Source organism: Siphateles boraxobius, unplaced genomic scaffold (assembly GCF_051911475.1).
Source record: "Siphateles boraxobius isolate OS27281-9 unplaced genomic scaffold, OSU_SipBor_1 61, whole genome shotgun sequence".
Taxonomy (NCBI): Eukaryota; Metazoa; Chordata; class Actinopteri; order Cypriniformes; family Leuciscidae; genus Siphateles; species Siphateles boraxobius.
Window position 1 is genome coordinate 14,029,702 of NW_027509188.1, and position 23,165 is coordinate 14,052,866.

Here is a 23,165-nt window from a genome sequence, read left to right on the forward strand (position 1 = left end):
CCACGAGAGAGGGAGTTTTGCTGCTTGTCAGTTGCAGCCGCTCCGTTTCCATGGCAACTCTTGCGCCGCGCCAGTGTTTGAAGGCGTTTCGGACGTTCACGTGCATTAAAACACGTCAAGTCACGCACGCAGCATTTACACACATAAAAAAAAAAAAAATTAGAACATTACATGAATAAAAATCTCAATAATATTAAATCATGTATTTCATTTTGAAGTTCTATAACCACGTGATAGTGGGACAGTTGTGGCATCTTTATAATTACAGTAAAAACTATATAATCTATCCAAAACTAATCACGAAATCTAAACATTCATATTTATCTGTAACATATCGTGTTTATGATATATTAGCATATACATGTTAATTTGCAGTTTGTTGCTTATACAGACATTTTATTTCAACATATTTCAGTCTTTTTTTAATATCAGACACTATTCAATATCGCGATTAGAACAATAATAACTTAAGAATAAATGACTTACTACATCAGCTGGATCCGTTGCTCCTCGAAATGAAACTACCAGCACTTCTGGTACATTTTCCAGGGTTATTAGATAGTATTATTCCTCACAGAGCAGCAAGACGAGGTAAAGTACATGATTCTTATTATACTTGATGTGTATTATCCAGCTGATGTGGGCGTTTGCATGGCTTGCCTTAGATCATTTGCGTTTGAATAGCACGCGCTCTCCGTGGGCGTGGCACATTAACACTTAATCAGGTATAATGAGCTGAAAAGAAAAAGACTGACATCTCTCTCTTTTCATACAGATTACATAAACTGAGAATATTTGTTTTCATACTTGAGAGTTCAAGCTTCATTATGAAAAAATCTCTCGTGCCTGTATGACAAGTATTCGCGGAGTTACAGTTCATTTTCGGACGCGTTTCAGAATGGACTTCACTGACAGAGAGAAGGCAAAACTCGCATCATGTTTATTTTTCTTTATTTGACAAAAAGCACAATACTTTGTTTTTATTGTGAGTATAAACAAAAAAATAGACACTTAACACGATCGAATGATGTATAACACTTATATGTAAGATCAAAATCAACAGAGTATTTTGAGTCTCTTTTGCACTGATAAGAAAAAAAGCGAGACTATCGCGCCGGCACAATAGCTGACCCCAGGGGGTTAAACCATTAAATTGGAATTGTAAAATTTGTATCAAGCAATAATAAAAGCAGTAGCCTATACCAATTATTGCACCATGCTGTGTCACTAAACTTAAAAAAGTATGTTTAGTTAGGCTACCAAATGTTTTGACAATCACAATAGCTTATACTTATTGTTTGTGAGTCTCTAGTTATTACCACTCTGATTCATGTCCGTTTCAGCCTGATGTTTCTGATGTTAGTTTGAACATTTCCTTAGGCGACATGCAGAAAGAAAACATCATGCATGCATCGTTACCCGAGGGAATGGATATCAGCAGTGCTCAACCATCGACCAGCGCTGCTGTGTTATCTCAGGAGCGTCCTCAAACTCCCGGACAGGAGCCGACTCCAGCCACAGATGCGCTTGAGACTGAGCCAATGGTGGATTACGCTCAACCATCGACCAGCGCTGCTGTGTTATCGCAGGAGCGTCCTCAAACTAGCGGACACGAGCCAACTCCAGCCACAGATGCGCTCGAGACCGAGCCAACGGTGGATTACGCTCAACCATCGACCAGCGCTGCTGTGTTATCGCAGGAGCGTCCTCAAACTAGCGGACAGGAGCCGACTCCAGCCACAGATACGCTTGAGACTGAGCCAATGGTGGATTACGCTCAACCATCGACCAGCGCTGCTGTGTTATCACAGGAGCGTCCTCAAACTAGCGGACACGAGCCAACTCCAGCCACAGATGCGCTCGAGACCGAGCCAACGGTGGATTACGCTCAACCATCGACCAGCGCTGCTGTGTTATCGCAGGAGCGTCCTCAAACTAGCGGACACGAGCCAACTCCAGCCACAGATGCGCTCGAGACTGAGCCAATGGTGGATTACGCTCAACCATCGACCAGCGCTGCTGTGTTATCTCAGGAGCGTCCTCAAACTCCCGGACAGGAGCCGACTCCAGCCACAGATGCGCTTGAGACTGAGCCAATGGTGGATTACGCTCAACCATCGACCAGCGCTGCTGTGTTATCGCAGGAGCGTCCTCAAACTAGCGGACACGAGCCAACTCCAGCCACAGATGCGCTCGAGACCGAGCCAACGGTGGATTACGCTCAACCATCGACCAGCGCTGCTGTGTTATCGCAGGAGCGTCCTCAAACTAGCGGACAGGAGCCGACTCCAGCCACAGATACGCTTGAGACTGAGCCAATGGTGGATTACGCTCAACCATCGACCAGCGCTGCTGTGTTATCACAGGAGCGTCCTCAAACTAGCGGACACGAGCCGACTCCAGCCAAAGATGCGCTCGAGACCGAGCCAACGGTGGATTACGCTCAACCATCGACCAGCGCTGCTGTGTTATCGCAGGAGCGTCCTCAAACTAGCGGACAGGAGCCGACTCCAGCCACAGATACGCTTGAGACTGAGCCAATGGTGGATTACGCTCAACCATCGACCAGCGCTGCTGTGTTATCTGAGAGAAACTCCAGCAGCAGCCCAACAGATGGACCTGTGAAGATTAACCCAACAGGTAACTGTCTGAGGACATTAATACAAACCAAAACTCACATGTAGTGGTCGACCGATATATCGGCCGATATTTGGCATTTTTAAAACATCGGCCGATAAGGTTTTCTGATTGGCCGATGTGTTGGAAGCGGGACTTTTATTTTGACGGGCGGCGCTGAGAACACAAGCGCCTGAGAAGAAAACGGCAGCGCCTGATCACACACTCACATTTTCCGTCTTCATTAGTTTACGATCTCTGTCAGTCATATCTTATACTTTTCACTGTGTGCTGTATGTAAAATTAGCATTACCTTGCCTTTATTTGAAGAAATATGACTACCAGTGCGCACGAAATTACCAGATTACTGAGTGTCCTGTTACAGTGTTTACTTCCTTTTTATTCACATATTCATATATTTTTAAACAATGACTTTATTTGTGAAAAATACTGTAATAGGCTTGCAGATTAAAGAAGTTGCCATCTCAAGTATAAGGAATATGAACTTATGTGAATAATTAGCATTAAGGTTTTGCATTTGTGTCAATTTCAGCCTGTTTACTGATTTTATTAGTGATCTTCACACCGGTTGGTTCCTCGCCTGTTCTGCACAGGTGTGTTTAGTCATAAGCAGTTCAGTCTCATGCTGTTGTGTGTTTTTCAGGATCCTTTGACTCTTTTTATGAACTGGGAAAGAAACTGGCATCAAAATCCCATGGCATCGTCCATGAAGGAATTCGAAAATCAGATGACAAACAAGTATGTTGCTATTTCTGGATACACCAAACTTTCTGCCTCTTGTTTCCTTCTGTCTTTCGAGTCCTGACATAAACATCAGTGTTTACAGTTTTGATCAAAGCATGTTTTAAAAAAGATTGTAGATTGTCATCTAAACAACTAAAATGTATCAGTTCACTTACGCTTGCACATATTTCCTTTATTTTTTAGGTGATCATCAAATTTGTTAAGAAGCGCCGGTTTGATTTCCACGTAAGTTGACAGGATTTTATTCTTCATGAAAATTACTATTAAGAATTATTTATTAAATTCTTATTCTGTAATTGATAATTCTGCATGTAGACAGCATAAGATAAAACTGAAATAGACAATCAAAGCCTTGAAGCATCAGTTGTAGTGTACATGTACAGTTGGTGGTTTTCTTCTTGAATGTAGTGAGGAGGTTTGAGGTTAGCTTTTGTCAACCTCTTCTTTTAGATTGGCCAATCCGAACCTTTGTGCCGAGAGGCAGCTATAATGCGGATAATGAAACACAGCGACCATGTCGTGAAGTTATACGACTGGTTTGACATGGAAGATCACAACATCTTAGTTATGGAGCGTCCAGGTACCAGCATCACCTTGTGTGATTTCATCAGAGAAAACGGAGGTCGTCTGACTGAAGCGGTGGCAAAAGACATCATGCAGAAACTCATAGCTGCGTTTCGGCTCTTCAGTGAACGGGGTGTTTATTATAAAGACATAAGCCTGAAAAAAGTACTCATCGACCCTGACACCATGCAGATCAAGATAACAGGCTTTTACAGAGCACTGACCATCAGCGAAACACGTGAGTTTGCTTTTTGAGCACAAATCACTGATTTATTATGCACAGGATATGGAAATAAGGGTGTTTTAAAGTTTTTTTAACACTGAAAAACGTATTGCTTACAGAAACAGCCAAATTGAAGTCAGTAGCAGAGAGGAGAATTCAGGCTTTAATGGCAACAAATGAAGGCTTATACAGAGTGCTGAAGGGGATGGTCGAAGCAAAATCTCTGAAACTCTGGTTTGGTTGGAAAAATACACGCTTGTCCAAAGGTGAGACCAAAAACAAGAACGAAATGGAAATAGCATTGCTTGAAAATATGTCAAGCTCTTACACAAGTGACAGTAAAGTTACCTTGATGACAAATAAGCAAAGTGTAAAACACAGCGGACTGACAGTGAAGTTTAGCAATGAATAATGTTCATGGGCATCCATAGAATGCCATAGTAACAGCAACAAATGCAGTGTATTTGATGGTAACATTACCTTACTTACATAAACGACATATCTCAAAATCAAACAGGACTAATCAGTTCTCTTCTGAAAACGTTTCCAGAATGCCAGGATCTACTTCGGAAACTTCGTGACAGAGAGTCAGAGATCACCTTACAGAACATGTTAGATCATGACTGGTTTAAGAAAACGCCAGGCACAGATGCACTCGAGTCAGACGGTGAGTCTCTAGTTATTACCACTCTGACTCATGTCCGCTTCGGCCTGATGTTTCTGATGTTGCTATTAATTTTTCCTTAGGCAACATGCAGTTTGAGGCAATGGATAGCAGCAGTGCTCAACCATCGAGCAGAAGCCCAACAGATGTGCCTTCGCAGAACAACCCGACAGGTAACTGAGGACATCAATACAAATCAAAACTCACATGTACAGTAGGTAGTCAACCAGAATGCCTATTAGCTCCCGCGGCAAAGTCCCCGCAGCAAAACTAAACCGGTCGCATTTCAAAGTCATTCACGAAATGACCGCCAGGTGGCGCTGAGGGACATTCTGCAAAACAGTAAGGATGAAATACTACAACTATGGTCATTTCCAAATAAGCCTACAACAAACATGAAAAATAAAAAAGAGCTATTGACATTCCCTGTACAATAATGAAACAAAAGTTACAAAAGTTGAAACTGTGTCACAACAGAAGCATATTCAGCGCGAATAGCAGCGCAATAGCAAACAAACAAACAAAAGATACACCAAAAGAGCATTATAGGCATATCTCGCAGTCAGTGAACATAAATGAGCTGCAATGATGCTGATTATTTTTACCATTCTATTGAGGAATGAGAATGAAAAGCGCTTTTCTCTCGTGTGAGCGCACACACACTGACTGAAGTGAACAACTGCACTTCTGTCTAGTGAATTCGTGGTCGTGTGGCAGAACTTAGGTTTCATTGATGTAGATGACACCGGTTCAGATCCCGAACAAACATGGACTTCTGTAATTGTTTTATTATTATTAATGGAGAGAGATTTGTCCTGTTCTAAAACTCTGTTACAGCATTTAGGTTTTTTTGTGCTTATTTTTAAAATAAAATGACCATGCATTTCCATTTTATACCAAGGAACAAATAGTATCCAACAGAATGACTGGATTTGTTTAATAATTCCAATCATAATTTCAAAAGCAGTTCTGTTAGAAACAGAAAAAAACTTCATGGGGTTCCTATACAAAAGAGTTTTTAAAAATATGTTTGTACGAGGTGTGATTGGCCAGGGAGACGGGGATTTCCATTTGGTCTAAATATCCCTGCTTTTGCTGAATCATTTTATTCCCTCAATGATTCCCTCAATCAATGCTATACTTCACCAATAGAGCATATAAAATATATAAAACGATCATTAGTTATTAACTTTAGGGGCCGCTCAGACGAAATCGTTTTAACAGGAAACTCTTAGTTCTCTACGCAAACTTTAAACGTGAGCCTGTGATAGACGCTGATGGCGTTCACATGCACATTAAGAATTAAGTCTTATGTGCGTTTGAATGTATGTGCGCAGGTTTGTAATTCCCTACAAACCAAAACAAACTACTTGTCTGGCCTGTATAAAAATTTTGATACTGAATTTCAGAACTTAGAGGTAGATACCCGAACCGAATTCCCACAAGGCTTTATCTGTAGAGTGGTATAGGGATCCTCCATAGGGAGAGGCTAGTCGGCACTTCAGCACTGCATTGTCATCGGGTCCAGGCGAAAGTCCTTCGTCAGATCTGGAAACGGCCTGGATCCAGCAGGCTGCGGGAAAACCTCGGGATAAACAAAGACACTGAAATTAGCGTAGATGCCATTCTTCTTATGATGTAACGAGTACATCAGGATATGAGGGAAGTGTTCCCAGTTCCGGCTGACCTAATCTATGCAGCCTAATATTGAATTATAGAAGGCTATAGAGTGTTATGTGAATGCTAGGTCAAAGAGATGTGTTTTTAGTCTAGCTTTGAACTGACAGACTGTGTCTGCTTCCCGGACAATGTTAGGAAGATTGTTCCAAAGTTTTGGTGCTAAATAGGAAAAGGATCTACCGCCAGCAGTCGATTTAGTCTGTCCTTAATGCATGCACCGCTTTTAAAAATGTCACAGCACGTTTTGGGATTGTTTTGAATGAAATATTGAAGTTTATAATTAAGTATTTTGGCACACAACTCCAAGTGGCGCAACAGCATTGTTCTAAAATCGGGTTTTATTCTGGCATGTTGAATGTTCGACAGACGCGGCGGCGCTTTCATTTGATTTATTTTTCTCATAAAACAACTTAATATAGACTAGACCACGTAGGCCATGTTTTGGTCTTACAGATACGAGTAAATCATTCAAAACTGTAAACTTTTATTCATGTACACTCACAATACGCTAACAACAAAACCTTTTCTGTGGTGGAGATACCCACTGTGGTTCGAGATTTATTTGAAAAAATAAAAATAACTCTGCCTAATTCACTAATCGCTCCCTGGTTCTCAGGATCCAAAGATTCAGCCCGACTGATCTCTGTGGAATTTGATATATAATAATAATAATAATAAATAATAAAATATTTAGTTCAACTTTTTTATGACAGAAATATTACTATATGTAGCCTAAATGATTTAATTAATTCCGTCATTATCAACACTTTAATACTTCTAATGTCTGCGGCTTCTGTTGGTCTCAGCGCCTGTCGGGGTTTGGGGGGGCAGGTATCGGGGGGGCAGGACAGTAGTGTTAAGCCTATGGGTGTTAATGTCCTGTCTCTCAGACGGAGAGTGTCGGATAGCCGGCTGTGATACAGGAAAAATTCCTTTCAGATAAATCTCTCGATGTGTCCAAATAGGTTTTTCATAAAAAAATGGAATGGTTCAATGCAGTTGAATTGCACCCCCGCCCCCGTCCCGAATCTCATCTGGTCACCCTAGCTTAACGTCTTATCCTGACGCAAAGACTCATTGATGGGACATTTTTCTATTGCAATGTTTATGTTGAAATGTTTTTATTATTTATTAAAGAAAAGTATGCTAATAATCAGGGCTGAACGATTAATTGCATTTGCGATAATATCGCGATATGATGAAATGCGATTTTGTAACCACAAAAGCTGCGATTACACTGGTCACGTGACAAGCGAGAGAAAAGCAGTCTGCAGATCAAGCATCAGCTTGGCACGCAACGCATATAGGTCTGGCATACAGGAAAGAACAGTTTATTTTTTATGTATGTGATATTGTGTTATTTATTCTCTCTCCAACAATTCTGGATCGATTCAGAGAATTTCAGAATCGAGTTTTTAAACAGATGCGTGATGACGCTGCGCGTGCTTTAGAAACAACCGTATTCTGCTTGCCTCTAATTTCTCTCTCTCTCACAAACACACACACACACACACACACACACGACACCGCTCGAACCTTCCGAAAAAGAAGCTTTCATAAAGTTCGGGGTTTAAGCAAATTACAAGGACAGTCGTGGGCTTCATTGCACAGGTTTTGCCGCTGTGATGTTACTCTTGCAGTGCGCGGTCTTGGACGCAGGAATTTTCCTTACAAATGCTCCACAAAGGCATTATTTATGTCTTTTGGAATGCAGTTGGCTTATATATTAAATATGAAAATCACTGAGAAAGCTGCTTTCATTTTAGAATACTTACGTGCGCCTTGTGAAGAGTGCTCGTGCATGCGGCTGTGAGCGACTCATTGGTTAAATGTACTTGCATCTCAAAATGCTTTTGACGCGAAATTAATGTAAACACGGTCAGTTATATCTTAACCCAACAGGACAAACCACAGTTACAATTTCAAAAGAGATATGTGCATTAGAGTGAATGAAGCTTATCGTATCGGTGGAAAATCCCTCCAGCTCTTGAATGGAAAACGTTCAGACTGCCTACTTTTAAATGCTGAAAGCACTCTTTGTTTATTGCTTGTAATGTTTTTTTTTTTTTTTTTTTTTTTTCCTCTTTATTTACTAGCTTTTATATTTTGAAGCTATATTAGGTTATAGCCCATTTAAAATTCTTAACATGTAATTGGTTTAATTAAATGTGTTTATATATATACAGGTCCTTCTCAAAAAATTAGCATATTGTGATAAAGTTAATTATTTTCCATAATGTAATGATAAAAATTAAACTTTCATATATTTTAGATTCATTGCACACCAACTGAAATATTTCAGGTCTTTTATTGTTTTAATACTGATGATTTTGGCATACAGCTCATGAAAACCCAAAATTCCTGTCTCAAAAAATTAGCATATCATGAAAAGGGTCTCTAAACAAGCTATTAACCTAATCATCTGAATCAACTAATTAATTATAAACACCTGGAAAAGATTCCTGAGGCTTTTAAAAACTCCCAGCCTGTTTCATTACTCAAAACCGCAATCATGGGTAAGACTGCCGACCTGACTGCTGTCCAGAAGGCCATCATTGACACCCTCAAGCAAGAGGGCAAGACACAGAAAGAAATTTCTGAACAAATAGGCTGTTCCCAGAGTGCTGTATCAAGGCACCTCAGTGGGAAGTCTGTGGGAAGGAAAAAGTGTGGCAAAAAACGCTGCACAACGAGAAGAGGTGACCGGACCCTGAGGAAGATTGTGGAGAAGGACCGATTCCAGACCTTGGGGACCTGCGGAAGCAGTGGACTGAGTCTGGAGTAGAAACATCCAGAGCCACCGTGCACAGGCGTGTGCAGGAAATGGGGTACAGGTGCCGCATTCCCCAGGTCAAGACACTTTTGAACCAGAAACAGCGGCAGAAGCGCCTGACCTGGGCTACAGAGAAGCAGCACTGGACTGTTGCTCAGTTTTGCATGTCATTCGGAAATCAAGGTGCCAGAGTCTGGAGGAAGACTGGGGAGAAGGAAATGCCAAAATGCCTGAAGTCCAGTGTCAAGTACCCACAGTCAGTGATGGTCTGCGGTGCCATGTCAGCTGCTGGTGTTGGTCCACTGTGTTTTATCAAGGGCAGGGTCAATGCAGCTAGCTATCAGGAGATTTTGGAGCACTTCATGCTTCCATCTGCTGAAAAGCTCTATGGAGATGAAGATTTCATTTTTCAGCACGACCTGGCACCTGCTCACAGTGCCAAAACCACTGGTAAATGGTTTACTGACCATGGTATTACTGTGCTCAATTGGCCTGCCAACTCTCCTGACCTGAACCCCATAGAGAATCTGTGGGATATTGTGAAGAGAAAGTTGAGAGACGCAAGACCCAACACTCTGGATGAGCTTAAGGCCGCTATCGAAGCATCCTGGGCCTCCATAACACCTCAGCAGTGCCACAGGCTGATTGCCTCCATGCCACGCCGTATTGAAGCAGTCATTTCTGCAAAAGGATTACCGACCAAGTATTGACTATTGTGTGCATAACTGAACATAATTATTTGAAGGTTGACTTTTTTTTTTGTATTAAAAACACTTATTTTATTGGTCGGATGAAATATGCTAATTTTTTGAGATAGGAATTTTGGGTTTTCATGAGCTGTATGCCAAAATCATCAGTATTAAAACAATAAAACACCTGAAATATTTCCGTTGGTGTGCAATGAATCTAAAATATATGAAAGTTTAATTTTTATCATTACATTATGGAAAATTATGAACTTTATCACAATATGCTAATTTTTTGAGAAGGACCTGTATATTAAAGTATGTATTTACACATGTAATTAAATGCATATTTTAAGTGTTATTAAGATTAATTAATAAGAAAAAAAAATTGATCGGATCATGAGCTGCCTAAAGATTCCCATCCCTATTGTACAATGATTTATTGCTCGTCTTTGTCGACTAATACAGAAGGTAAAGAACTTAAAGTAATCGCATTTTAAATCGCAATCGCAATATTGGTTAAAAAAATCGCAATTAGATTATTTTCCATAATCGTTCAGCCCTACTAATAATAACATCCTACTGTAAAACTTATTTAATTCTTAATTAATCCTAAAACACAAATGCTGACGACTAACATCGGTTAGGAAGTCCTGACAATGTTTTAATTTTACAATCATTTATTTTAATTTATTTCACTGTTATGTCACTTATTAAATCTACTAACAAATTAAAATAACACGAAGTAAAAGACAAGTAGGCTATTATAGTATACTCAAGTGTTTAACTTGAATTTATCTGCGCCCTCAGCCCTCAACGAGATTACGCCATAGAGAATACACTGACACTTTTCAAAGTCTGTGATTACAGCGCCACTTAGTGGTTAAGGGCAGCAAATACACACCCCACATCCACAACCCCGCCATTCCCCCGCGGAAGCAAATATATATATTTTCCTAATACATGAAATCATTCCAAAAAAAGTTTGATTCTCTCTGTTTATCGCCTGTTATTGCATCAGTGCATTTTAGGACTATACCTATAAAAAGCCTTTTGCACTACATGGTGTTCCACTGTGTTGTTGCAGTTCATTTTTACTTGCTCACCCCTTTCCCATCGTTCCCTCTCTCTCTCATACACACATGCGCACGCACGCACACACACACACACACACACACACACATGGGAATCCAGGATTAAATCAGGCATGTTGCATGAAAATGTTGTAAACATATACATTTATATATATTTATTTTGTTTTTTATATATATATTTGCAGTGCGAGAGGGAAAGATGGAGGATAAAGATCTTCTGTCTGATCTGCAGGACATCAGTGACAGTGAGAGGAAGACCATCACACCAGAGTCATCATCACTGGGTACATCTCTCTCTCTCTCTCTCTCTCTCTCTCTGAGTTGTGTTAGATGTGTGTTGATTGTGTGTGTGTGTTTCGTCAGGCTCTGGCACTGAGGAAGAAGAAGGTGAGGAGAATGAAGAGGAAGAGTCCAGCAGCCAGAGTGAGGGCGAGTCAGGATCAGAGTCTGAGGGGCCAGAACACAGCGGAGGTTCACACACACACACACACACACCGCAGGGGAATGGTGGCAGCAAAAGTATTATTCTGGTTTAGTACCAACTGTGTGCAGAAATAACAGTGGGACACATGGGGGTGTGCGATATCACAATATTTGATCGTGGAAGAGTCTCCACGATCTGCTTCTGAAGAAATGTCGTAGTATCGCGTTACTGCGCTCATTCTATCAGTGCCAGTTTTGTTACATTCACATCACATGTTAAGGCAGAGGTAGAGTTACACTCACGGGACACTGCCATTCACTAAAGTTCATTATTTGCATGTGATTGAAAGCCTTGCCGGCTAAACATTTCATTCACATACACCGACGCTCACAGGCACTAAAAGCCTGTCAAACAGCGCCTTGAGTGTCCACAAACACCCGGACAGGAGCCGAGGCCAGCCGAGCCACAGACCGTGAGTCTCCCGTCATCATGCAGTGCTATAGTCTAGAGTAAACTGAGATTTCTGCACCCCTAGTTCTAGAGACAGTCCAATATAGCGACCACCCCCTGCTGCTACGGCTACGTTCATGAGAACATATATGCTACTTTTGCTTACAGTAGAGGCATCACGTACCACTGGATTCATGTCCATCTCAAGCTGTTGTTCTGGTTTAGTTTGTAATCTCCACTCATACTGGCTCCTGTTCTGCACTGGTGTGTTCAGTCTCATGCTGTATGTTAACACGTTGATGCTGTGTGTTTTTCAGTGAACTTAAGAATTCCTCATGAACCGAGATGCTTTCAGTGTCTTTATGAAGTGGGAAAGAAAGTGGGATATGATGATCGTGTCCTTGAAGGAATTAGAAGATCGGACGGCCAGAAAGTATGTTGCTCTTTCTCCAAAAACAAACGTTTTGTCTCTTGTTTCCTTCTGTGAACTTAGAGTCTTGCCATAAACATCAGTGTTGACAGTTTTGATCAAAAAGTGTTTAAAAAATGTAGACTGTAGATGATCATGTGCAAAAAATTGTCTTTATTTTTTAGGTTGCCATCAAATTTGTTGAGAGATGCAGATTTTGGGAAAGATTGGTAAGTTGACAAGACTTTATTCTTCATGAAATCCTCTAGAAAGAATTGGTTTGTTAAATTCGGTAATATAGATAGTATGAGATATCACTGAATTACACAGCCAAAGCCTAGAAGCATCGGTTGTAGAGTTCATGTAAAGTTTTTTTTTATTAGCTGGGTTTCCATCCAAACGTGAAGCAAATCTTTTTCGAATGAGCATCATTAAATGTGAGCAAATGTTTGACTATTCCTTTTAACTCTAAAGAAAATAGTGTCAAAGTCAGTTCAATAATCAAATGTAACAATTTATTATGTCAGGTAAATGTATCATGCCAATCACATAATCAATCCAAAGATAATCGATACACAACATCAAATGCTCTGGAATAAAGAGAAGAGATGCAAACCCAGGATTTTAAAAGATACATGAGGCTGAGAGTCTCGGACACACTCTCAGCCTCACGGGCTGATCTGAAGTACAGAAAGGCCCAGAATCCCTTGCTGCGGTCCATTAAATAGCCAGAACCTCTTTTTGTTTTACTTATTTGGAAATCAGACATTTGTTCCCGTCACACTGAGACATTGATTCGAATGATACTGTGATGTGCTTACAATGGTTTTATTTTGAATAGTTCAATACAAATCAAATTAATTTGGCAAATGCGTTTCCATCTCCCATTATTCGCATTAATCCTTTTTCGCACAAGTCAAAAACCAACTCAAGCGAGTGTGTGTGAACTTGAGTGTGTGTGAACCTTTTTACGACTTAAGGATTTTTTCCTCATTTGCCATTTCCATCACGTTTCTGATGCGAGACTTTAAAATGTGCATAAAAACAGGGTGATGGAAACATGGCTAATGCTTTCATCTTTCATTTCCCTCACTCTTTAATTAGGAGATTTGAATGTAGCCAATGTTTTGTCAATCTCTTTTCTTTAGCCTGAGTTTGTCAAGGAAGGCACTACATTGCGGGAAATGCAAAAGCGTCCAACTTGTGACCATTTCATACGGCTAAATGAGCGTTTCTTCTTGAAAGACCAAACCGTCCTGGTAATGGAGCATGTTCCTGCCTATGTGCCCTTGAGGGAGTTCATCAGAGGAAACGGAGGGTGCCTGACCGACGAGACAGCGAACCGCATCATGAGCCAAATCTATGTTGCAGTGCATTACTGCAATGATAAGGATGTTATTTACCCATTACTCAAGAGATTCATACTGATCAACCCAAAAACCCTGCATATAAAATATGCACACGTTGCCGAAAAAGAAATCAATAGTGAGTTGGCTTTTTGAGCACAGATCACTGATGACTGGTGATGTTTTACTAAACACTGGAAATGTATTGCTTGCAGGAATTTTTCAGGAACTTGACGAAGGAACGGATGAGGTTTTGGGAATGGAATGCATGGCTCTATTGGTTATGGTACTACACAACGAAGACACATCCTCGGGTAAGATCGATAACAAGAACAAAGGGGAACTAACATTGCTTGGAAAACACACAAAGCTCTGAAACATAAAGTGACAGTAAAATGATAAGTGTCAAACCTTGATGACGAATGAGCAAAGTGTAAAACACGGGGGACTGATAATGAATGTTAGCAGTGATTAGATGTTCATGTCATAGTAACAGCAACAAATGCTTTGTATGTCATGGTAACATTCACCTTACGTGTACACGCCTATTACAGAAAGGCCAAACGTGATTAATCCGCTCTCTTCACAGACATTTCCCCAGAACATATGCCTGATGCAAAATACTACTTGACAACAGAGAACATGGCAGATCATCCCTGGTTTGTAGATTTGGACAGAGAACGAAGAAGAAAGAAGACAAAAAGGTAAGAAAAAGAAATGTTTTGTTTTGTCTCTTTTAGATTTTTTTGTTTAGATTTTAGTTTTTTGTTCAATTCAGGTCTTTAAATCAAAAAGACATTATTTGAGATAGAACAGACTCGGACCTAGTCACCCTGAACAATATAATCTAAATAAACTTGAAATCGCTATGGCTTTATGAAAGTGCTCAGACTTGTGGGTGACTGACAACTGCGAGTCTGGAGAAACAAGCATTTATTTATTCATTCTCAGTGTTGAGAAATGTAGCATGAAGAATGTGTAATGTTCTTGTGCTAAAAATAACTAAAGTACCTAATTATGTTACATATTCATTCAGTATGAAAACTATACATTATAATGTAGCCCATTCAGTGCGGTGCAAGTTAACTTTTTGATTTGGGTCAAATTCAAAAAACGTTATAAGTATAAGCTAGAATAATGAATATAGAATAATGAAGATAGGTGTGTGTTTGTGTATGTCTTGCATTCTCAAAACTGTGAGAATATATGAGCCTACCCAAACCCCGTGTCCCGTCCCACTGATGCTACTCAGAAAGAATGTCAAGGTTGGCCGGTCTGCAGAGTAATAAATAACTAGATTTGTTTAATAGATGAAATTACTGTCACACAACAGCCAGTTCTTCAGTCGAGCAGTTTTAAGGACTATTAATATTTTAAACAATATTTAATTGTGTTCATAGGCACCGATACCGTGGGTGCTCCGGGGCTCGAGCACCCACGGAAAATACCGAGCACACACGTGTGTGCCAGAATGCCAGTAGGCTACATTCATTTAACATTAAACATTGCAGTTGGTGCTATGTGAAGCGTCTGTCACACTGTGATTGGTTATGTCGCTGTCAGTCGCCTGCTCCATATCCACCAATCACAGCGTTTCTCGGATGAAAACGCCTCTGATCGCGGTTACGTGTCAGTTAAACTTTTGATCTCCAATCCTGTCTGTATTTGTGAGAAGTGGCGCTGTCCTGAGCTATGGCCCTGAGTTGAACTTTACGGCTTTATTATCAAGTAAATAGGTGTGTGCGTTCGTGTCGGCGGCTGTCCATTTCCTAAAAGGGGTGGCACACCGGACGAGAAGCGCTGCGCCGCGCAGTGCCATGTCTTTTAAAATTCGAACACATTATTCTCTATGAGTGTAACTTACACACACCGGCGGCGCCCAGCTACGGCTTTAGGACCTTGTTCAAACTCCTGCGTGCCACAGAGCGCGATTTACATAGTTTTATATTAAATTTACATGTATTTGTCTCAAATCGTCGTTAATGTATATACTGACTACAACCTGTGCTGCAATATACATTTAGTTTTACATTAATTTACAGAAATCAGCTGCTTGAATGAAAATTGCTGACGTTATCGGATTTTCAGGTGATATTCTAAATTCATTCAGTTGGACGCTCCGAGGTAAAGTGTTCAGACTGCAGACTTTGCAACGGTTGTATTTAATTGTACAGTAGCCTACAATCATTACATAGTACAGACATTATCTTAATTCCATAATGTCCTTAAACATAACATTGTCAGTTTATGGCCAGCAATATTGTAAAGTGCGCGTCCGGTGTGCGATAGGCTACCTCGAGTTGTCATAGATGCGGCGCTGCGCTTCTCGTTCGGTTCTGTAATGCAAACATTTTTTGACTTTTTTTTTTTCTTTCTTTTTTTTTAAAGGGCGTGCGGCCATGAGCACCCACGGAGGAAAACATTAATCGTCGCCTATGATTGTGTTACTGTGGCGAGCAGGACGAGGCTGAGATGAGCACCAGTCTGGAGTGTGTCACGGAGGAGCTACGGGAGCATTAAAGCAGGAGCGACGACAGTGAAGAACAGGAGAGGACCAGGCCTGGACATTCACATTACACTGAATCATTTAGCAGACGCTTCATGGTGGACACCCAACTGAATTGAGAGGTTGTGATGAAGTGCTGGGTTGTCGGAGGGAGCGGAGGAGTCTCCACCGGGGGCCGGAGCTGCTGCCGTCCGCTTGATGGGGAGGAGCAGTGAATGAGGAACCCGGAGAAGCTGTCGCTGTCCCGCAGGAGTGTGGAGCGTCACAGGCGGGGAGCGTGTGTTGTGAGAGCAGGTCAGTCCAGCAATCATCACACACAGTCTGTACACACAGTAGTGAGATACAGGTTACAAACACAGTCTATAGACACAGTAGTGAGATACAGTTTACAAACGCAGTCTATGGACACAGTAGTGAGATACAGGTTACAAACGCAGTCTATAGACACAGTAGTGAGATACAGTTTACAAACGCAGTCTATAGACACAGTAGTGAGATACAGGTTACAAACGCAGTCTGTAGACACAGTAGTGAGATACAGTTTACAAACGCAGTCTATGGACACAGTAGTGAGATACAGGTTACAAACGCAGTCTATAGACACAGTAGTGAGATACAGGTTACAAACGCAGTCTATAGACACAGTAGTGAGATACAGGTTTCAAACGCAGTCTATAGACACAGTAGTGAGATACAGGTTACAAACGCAGTCTATAGACACAGTAGTGAGATACAGTTTACAAACGCAGTCTATAGACACAGTAGTGAGATACAGTTTACAAACGCAGTCTATAGACACAGTAGTGAGATACAGGTTACAAACGCAGTCTATAGACACAGTAGTGAGATACAGGTTACAAACGCAGTCTATAGACACAGTAGTGAGATACAGGTTACAAACGCAGTCTATAGACACAGTAGTGAGATACAGGTTACAAACGCAGTCTATAGACACAGTAGTGAGATACAGTTTACAAACGCAGTCTATAGACACAGTAGTGAGATACAGTTTACAAACGCAGTCTATAGACACAGTAGTGAGATACAGTTTACAAACGCAGTCTAAACACAGTAGTGAGATACAGGTTACAAACGCAGTCTATAGACAGAAGTGAGATACAGGTTACAAACGCAGTCTATAGACACAGTAGTGAGATACAGTTTACAAACGCAGTCTAGACACAGTAGTGAGATACAGGTTACAAACACAGTCTATAGACAGAAGTGAGATACAAGTTACAAACGCAGTCTATAGACAGAAGTGAGATACAGGTTACAAACGCAGTCTATAGACACAGTAATGAGATACAGGTTACAAACGCAGTCTATAGACACAGTAGTGAGATACAGTTTACAAACGCAGTCTATAGACAGAAGTGAGATACAGGTTACAAACGCAGTCTATAGACACAGTAATGAGATACAGGTTACAAACGCAGTCTATAGACACAGTAGTGAGATACAGTTTACAAATGTAGTCTATAGACAGAAGTGAGATACAGGTTACAAACGCAGTCTATAGACACAGTAGTGAGATACAGTTAATAAACGCAGTCTATAGACACAGTAGTGAGATACAGTTTACAAACGCAGTCTATAGACACAGTAGTGAGATACAGTTTACAAACGCAGTCTATAGACACAGTAGTGAGATACAGGTTACAAACGCAGTCTATAGACACAGTAGTGAGATACAGTTTACAAACGCAGTCTATAGACAGAAGTGAGATACAGGTTACAAACGCATTCTATAGACACAGTAGTGAGATACAGGTTACAAACACAGTCTATAGACACAGTAGTGAGATACAGGTTACAAACAGTCTATAGACATAGTAGTGAGATACAGGTTACAAACACAGTCTATAGACACAGTAGTGAGATACAGTTTACAAACGCAGTCTATAGACACAGTAGTGAGATACAGGTTACAAACGCAGTCTATAGACACAGTAGTGAGATACAGGTTACAAACACAGTCTATAGACACAGTAGTGAGATACAGGTTACAAACACAGTCTATAGACACAGTAGTGAGATACAGGTTACAAACACAGTCTATAGACATAGTAGTGAGATACAGGGTACAAACACAGTCTATAGACACAGTAGTGAGATACAGTTTACAAACGCAGTCTATAGACACAGTAGTGAGATACAGTTTACAAACGCAGTCTATGGACACAGTAGTGAGATACAGGTTACAAACACAGTCTATAGACACAGTAGTGAGATACAGTTTACAAACGCAGTCTATAGACACAGTAGTGAGATACAGGTTACAAACACAGTCTATAGACACAGTAGTGAGATACAGGTTACAAACGCAGTCTATAGACACAGTAGTGAGATACAGGTTACAAACGCAGTATATAGACAGTAGTGAGATACAGGTTACAAACACAGTCTATAGACACAGTAGTGAGATACAGTTTACAAACGCAGTCTATAGACACAGTAGTGAGATACAGTTTACAAACGCAGTCTATAGACACAGTAGTGAGATACAGGTTACAAACACAGTCTATAGACACAGTAGTGAGATACAGGTTACAAACGCAGTCTCGAGATTCACACAATAGGCAACATGGAGCCAATGTTGGATTAAGCTCAGCCCAGCAGTAACCCAACCGATGCTGTCTGAGGACATTAATACAAGCCAAAACTCACATGTGTGCAGAAATAACAGTGGGATACGATTACTGGGGGACTTCTCACTCAACTCAAGCTTGCTAACAGTATGAATGAGAACGTAAGAATTCAGATTTGTCATTTTAACTGAAATTAGGACTGGTGTTGCTTAAGACATTGTCCGTCAGTGTTTCTGTAAAAAAAAGAAGAAAAAACAAAGAATAACATTGATAGGATAATAATACTACTACGAATTCTGCTACTAATAAGAATATAAACCGCACTAAGGATTGATGAGCTGCCGGGTTCGTGAATATTAATCACTGCATTCGCTCAAACTGATTTGCTGAAATCAAAACGATGAGATTGCCGTTTGCGCATTAGTTTCTTGCTCAAAAAGACTGAATAGTTGAAATGAACTACATTATTTTTACAGGACAGTACAAATAATATCGTTCACATGTAGCACGTCAATGGACTACTTGCACAACTACTTCCGCGTTCTAGTTAGTGCATATCGGGAGTTCAGCGCACCTCCACACATGCAGATTATTATCAGTTTAATTGCTGCCATTGATTAAAACAGTGAATAATGATCTCTGTATTCATTATCTTGAGCCTGCTGAAATGTTCCTACAAATATATTTTCTTTCCAACTGTGCATTCTGAATTCTGGTGTTTAATCCAGTCTTTTAAAATGGGGTGCCCGAGGTGCCTGTAACCATGTTAAATTGGCTAGGCTATTTAATCAATAACGCACACAGCGTAGAGGAGAATGACACTCAACTACTTGGAATATTATAGCATTTTGGGCATAAACATGTAAATAGTGAAAAGATTGACATTGAAAAATGACACAGAATGGTTAAAATATTTAATCCCAATAAACAAATATTGGTGGTTTGCACTGATGTTATTCCTCTGTTCTCACACACTTCAGCGTCGCGGTCGCTAGTTTAGACGAACACTGACATCTCATTGATCACAGTACATTGAAAGTAAACATAACCAGAAATAAGTGAGGCGTACTATATCATTCAAATATTATAAAGTTGTTGTTGTAATTTGTGTCCAGGTGCAGGTCCACCATCTGATCTGGATCCGGCCGGGATCCGGCTGACTTCAGTAACAGGGAAGGGACTGCTTGACACTTCAGGACTGCTGTGTCGACATGTCCAGGCGCAAGATCTTCATCAGATCTGGATACGGCCTGGATCCGGCGGACTGCGGCAAACCTCGGATAATCAGAGAGAGTAGTATTAGCGTAGACGCCATCCTTCTTACGATGTAACGAGTAGATCAGGATTTATGGGGAGTGTTCCCGGTTCCGGCTGACCTAAACTATACAGCCTAACATTGAATTATACACACGCACACTCACTCATTCAATCTCTCTCACACACACACAACACACACACACACACACACACACACACACACACACACACACACACACACACACACACACACACACACACACACACACTCAATCTCACAGACACACACACACTCACTCAATCTCTCTCACTCACACATACACACACTATCTCACTCTCTCTCACACACACACACACACTCAATCTATCTCACACACACTCCCTCACTCTCTCTCTCACACACACACACACTCAATCTCTCTCAAACACACACACGTACACACTCACTCACTCAGGCCGATCTCGATTGCTCCTGTCTACCTCGCTGCTCTGCTGAGTTGGTTTGCGTCTGTAGCTTCTAGGGATGGGAATCGAGAACCGGTTCTTCTTCAGAACCAGTGCCCAGTGAACCAATTCCTTGGAACCGTTAGTATGCCTGCTTAACGATTACGCTTATCGGTTCCGCGTTTCAAATGTGTCATGACGTGACGCGCTGCCTAGTTTTGGTTCAGAACGCAGCAAACATGGCATCGAGGCAGAAGCGCTCTAAAGTTTGGTTATATTTTACGCGAAAAGACAACAATATGAGGCGCCGTCTAGGGCTTAAATCAAATTTCATTCACGCACACATATATGAAACACTTGTATACACGTATACTAGTCAAACATACATGTACACTGCTGAATGCTCAAACAAATACATATGAAATGCACAACGACACACCTAAAGTCGCTCACGCACATACATGCAAACTCTACACACACGAGATGCGAGATACGAGATACCAGTACTCACTCATATGAGACGCGTGCCCGCACACACAAACTCTCCACGCACATACTCATATGAGACGCGAGCACACACACACACACACACACAAACTCTCCACGCACATACTCATATGAGACGCGAGCACACACACACACACACACTCAAACTCGCGCACATACTCAATGAGAGTATGACGGCGCCTCATAACAATACGGTCACTTGCAACACTTGTAAAATTTCCATTTCGTCAAAGGGGTGGGGGGGGGGTTTCACGAACAGGCGAACACGCGCACGCACACATCACTTTTGAAGTAAAATTGAAAATTGAGGAGGCAGTGCATGTAATGCGTCGAGATATTGAATTGAACTGAATCGATGACATGATAATCGTAATCGAACCGAGCAGTGAGACCAGTGTAGGTTCACACCCCTAATACTCTGTGCTGTGTCAGCGAGTTAATAATAATTAACAAACAAATAAGTTATAAGTTCAATAAGTTAATACAAACAAACAAATTTGTACTTATTCCCCCACCCAATGAGATCGATAAGAGAATCGATAAGGAATCGAATCGTTAACCAATATCGATAATGGAATCAGAATCGTTAAATTCTTATCAATCTCCATCCCTAGTAGCTTCGTATATCTTTCCGTTTTGAATCATTATTTACTAATCATTCTCTGTTGTTTATATTGCTACTCAACTTACTCAACATCACATATTAACCCGACATCGCTAGCTTCAATCTAAATCGTTACTAGTACAACACGCTAGTAATTCGCTAGCCTGTTGGCGTGCCATCCTTGCGCTCTTTATTTGTTTATTTATTTATTTATTTATTTATTTCGCTCATGCCTTTTACAAATCCATCAAAGCTGTGGTAAGTAGAATCAGTCAACAAACACGGTAAGTCATGTCTTCTTCTCCTCTTATTGTCACTTGCACTTCATGTAACATGTATAGTATAGCCTTCTCCGTCTGCATAGGATTTACATGTGATAAATGCAGGGAGATAGTCAGGCTGACGGAGAAGATTTCAGAACTAGATACACGCATCCAAACTTAATTGAGGATTGTAAGAGTGCAAGGGCTTTAGATACTGCTTTGGATGCGATTAGCTTAGAGAACACTGTACATTATTCGGTTCCAGCTGAAGTAGAGCCTGTGCAGCAGGGCAATTGGGTGACTGTGAGCCGCTGTAGTTGCGGGACAAAACACCGCTCTTCCGTTCCGATTACAACATTAAACAGATTCTCTCCTCTCAGTGAAACACCCACTGAGAATCCTGTTGAAAGTGCCCTAGTTATTTGCGATTCTATTACACGGAACGTGAAAATAGGGACACCAGCCACCATAGTCACATGTTTGTTGGGAGCCAGAGCGCTTGACATCAAAGCAAATTTAAAAGTGCTGACTAATGCTAATCGTAAATTCTCTAAGATTATTATTCACGTCGGCACTGATGATGTTCGACTTCGTCAGTCGGAGATCACTAAAATTAATGTTAAAGAGGTGTTTGAACTCGCAAGTACGATGTCAGGCTCTGTAATTTGCTCTGGCCCCCTTCCTGTTCGCAGGAGTGATGAGATGGTTAGCAGATTGTCATCACTCAATGGCTGGCTGTCTAAGTGGTGTCCGCAAAATAATTTAGAATTCATAGACAATTGGAAAAGTTTTTGGGGCAGACCTGACCTGTTGAAAAGAGATGGTATTCATCCCTCCTGGGATGGTGCTGCTCTTCTCTATAGTAATTTGGCTCATAGTCTTAGAGATAAAACATGACAATCTGGGGATCAGGTCAGGAAGCAGACAAACTGGCTAAACCGACCGTCTGCCAGCGGCCTCGCGTCACCAAGGTCAGATAAATCCCATCACATAGAGCCTCTTTCACCAAGATATCATCATATAGAGACTGTGTCTGTTCCCCGAATTAGGAAATACAAAAAACTTTCAAACCCATCTAAGGTTAAAAATTTAATTGATGTTCAACAAATAAAAAACAGATTTAATACAAATGAACAAATGATAAAGCTTGGGTTGCTTAATATCCGATCCCTTACTTCAAAAACACTTATTGTTAATGATATGATTACAGACTATAACCTAGATGTGCTGTGTTTGACAGAAACCAAACAATAACATTACTTTAAATGAGTCCACCCCCCAAGATTACGGTTATAAACA

The 23,165-nt window shown here is 40.9% G+C and overlaps 1 protein-coding gene and 1 long non-coding RNA gene across 2 annotated transcripts; both read left to right on the plus strand.

Annotated features, from left to right (window-relative positions):
* The first annotated feature begins 2,441 nt into the window (after nucleotides 1–2,441).
* LOC143718536 (serine/threonine-protein kinase pim-3-like) lies at nucleotides 2,442–11,618 on the plus strand. The gene is made up of 9 exons (XM_077209559.1): nucleotides 2,442–2,640; nucleotides 3,281–3,375; nucleotides 3,565–3,606; nucleotides 3,832–4,183; nucleotides 4,288–4,434; nucleotides 4,719–4,835; nucleotides 4,916–5,005; nucleotides 11,251–11,349; nucleotides 11,429–11,618. Exons 1-9 carry the CDS (start codon nucleotides 2,541–2,543, stop codon nucleotides 11,599–11,601), a joined length of 1,215 nt encoding a protein of 404 aa, XP_077065674.1. The 5' UTR covers nucleotides 2,442–2,540; the 3' UTR covers nucleotides 11,602–11,618.
* Nucleotides 11,619–13,929: 2,311 nt separating this feature from the next.
* Nucleotides 13,930–16,470, plus strand: LOC143718537 (uncharacterized). The gene is made up of 3 exons (XR_013196437.1): nucleotides 13,930–14,008; nucleotides 14,284–14,398; nucleotides 16,155–16,470. It is a non-coding gene; the product is annotated as an uncharacterized LOC143718537 (long non-coding RNA).
* The last annotated feature ends 6,695 nt before the right edge of the window (nucleotides 16,471–23,165 follow it).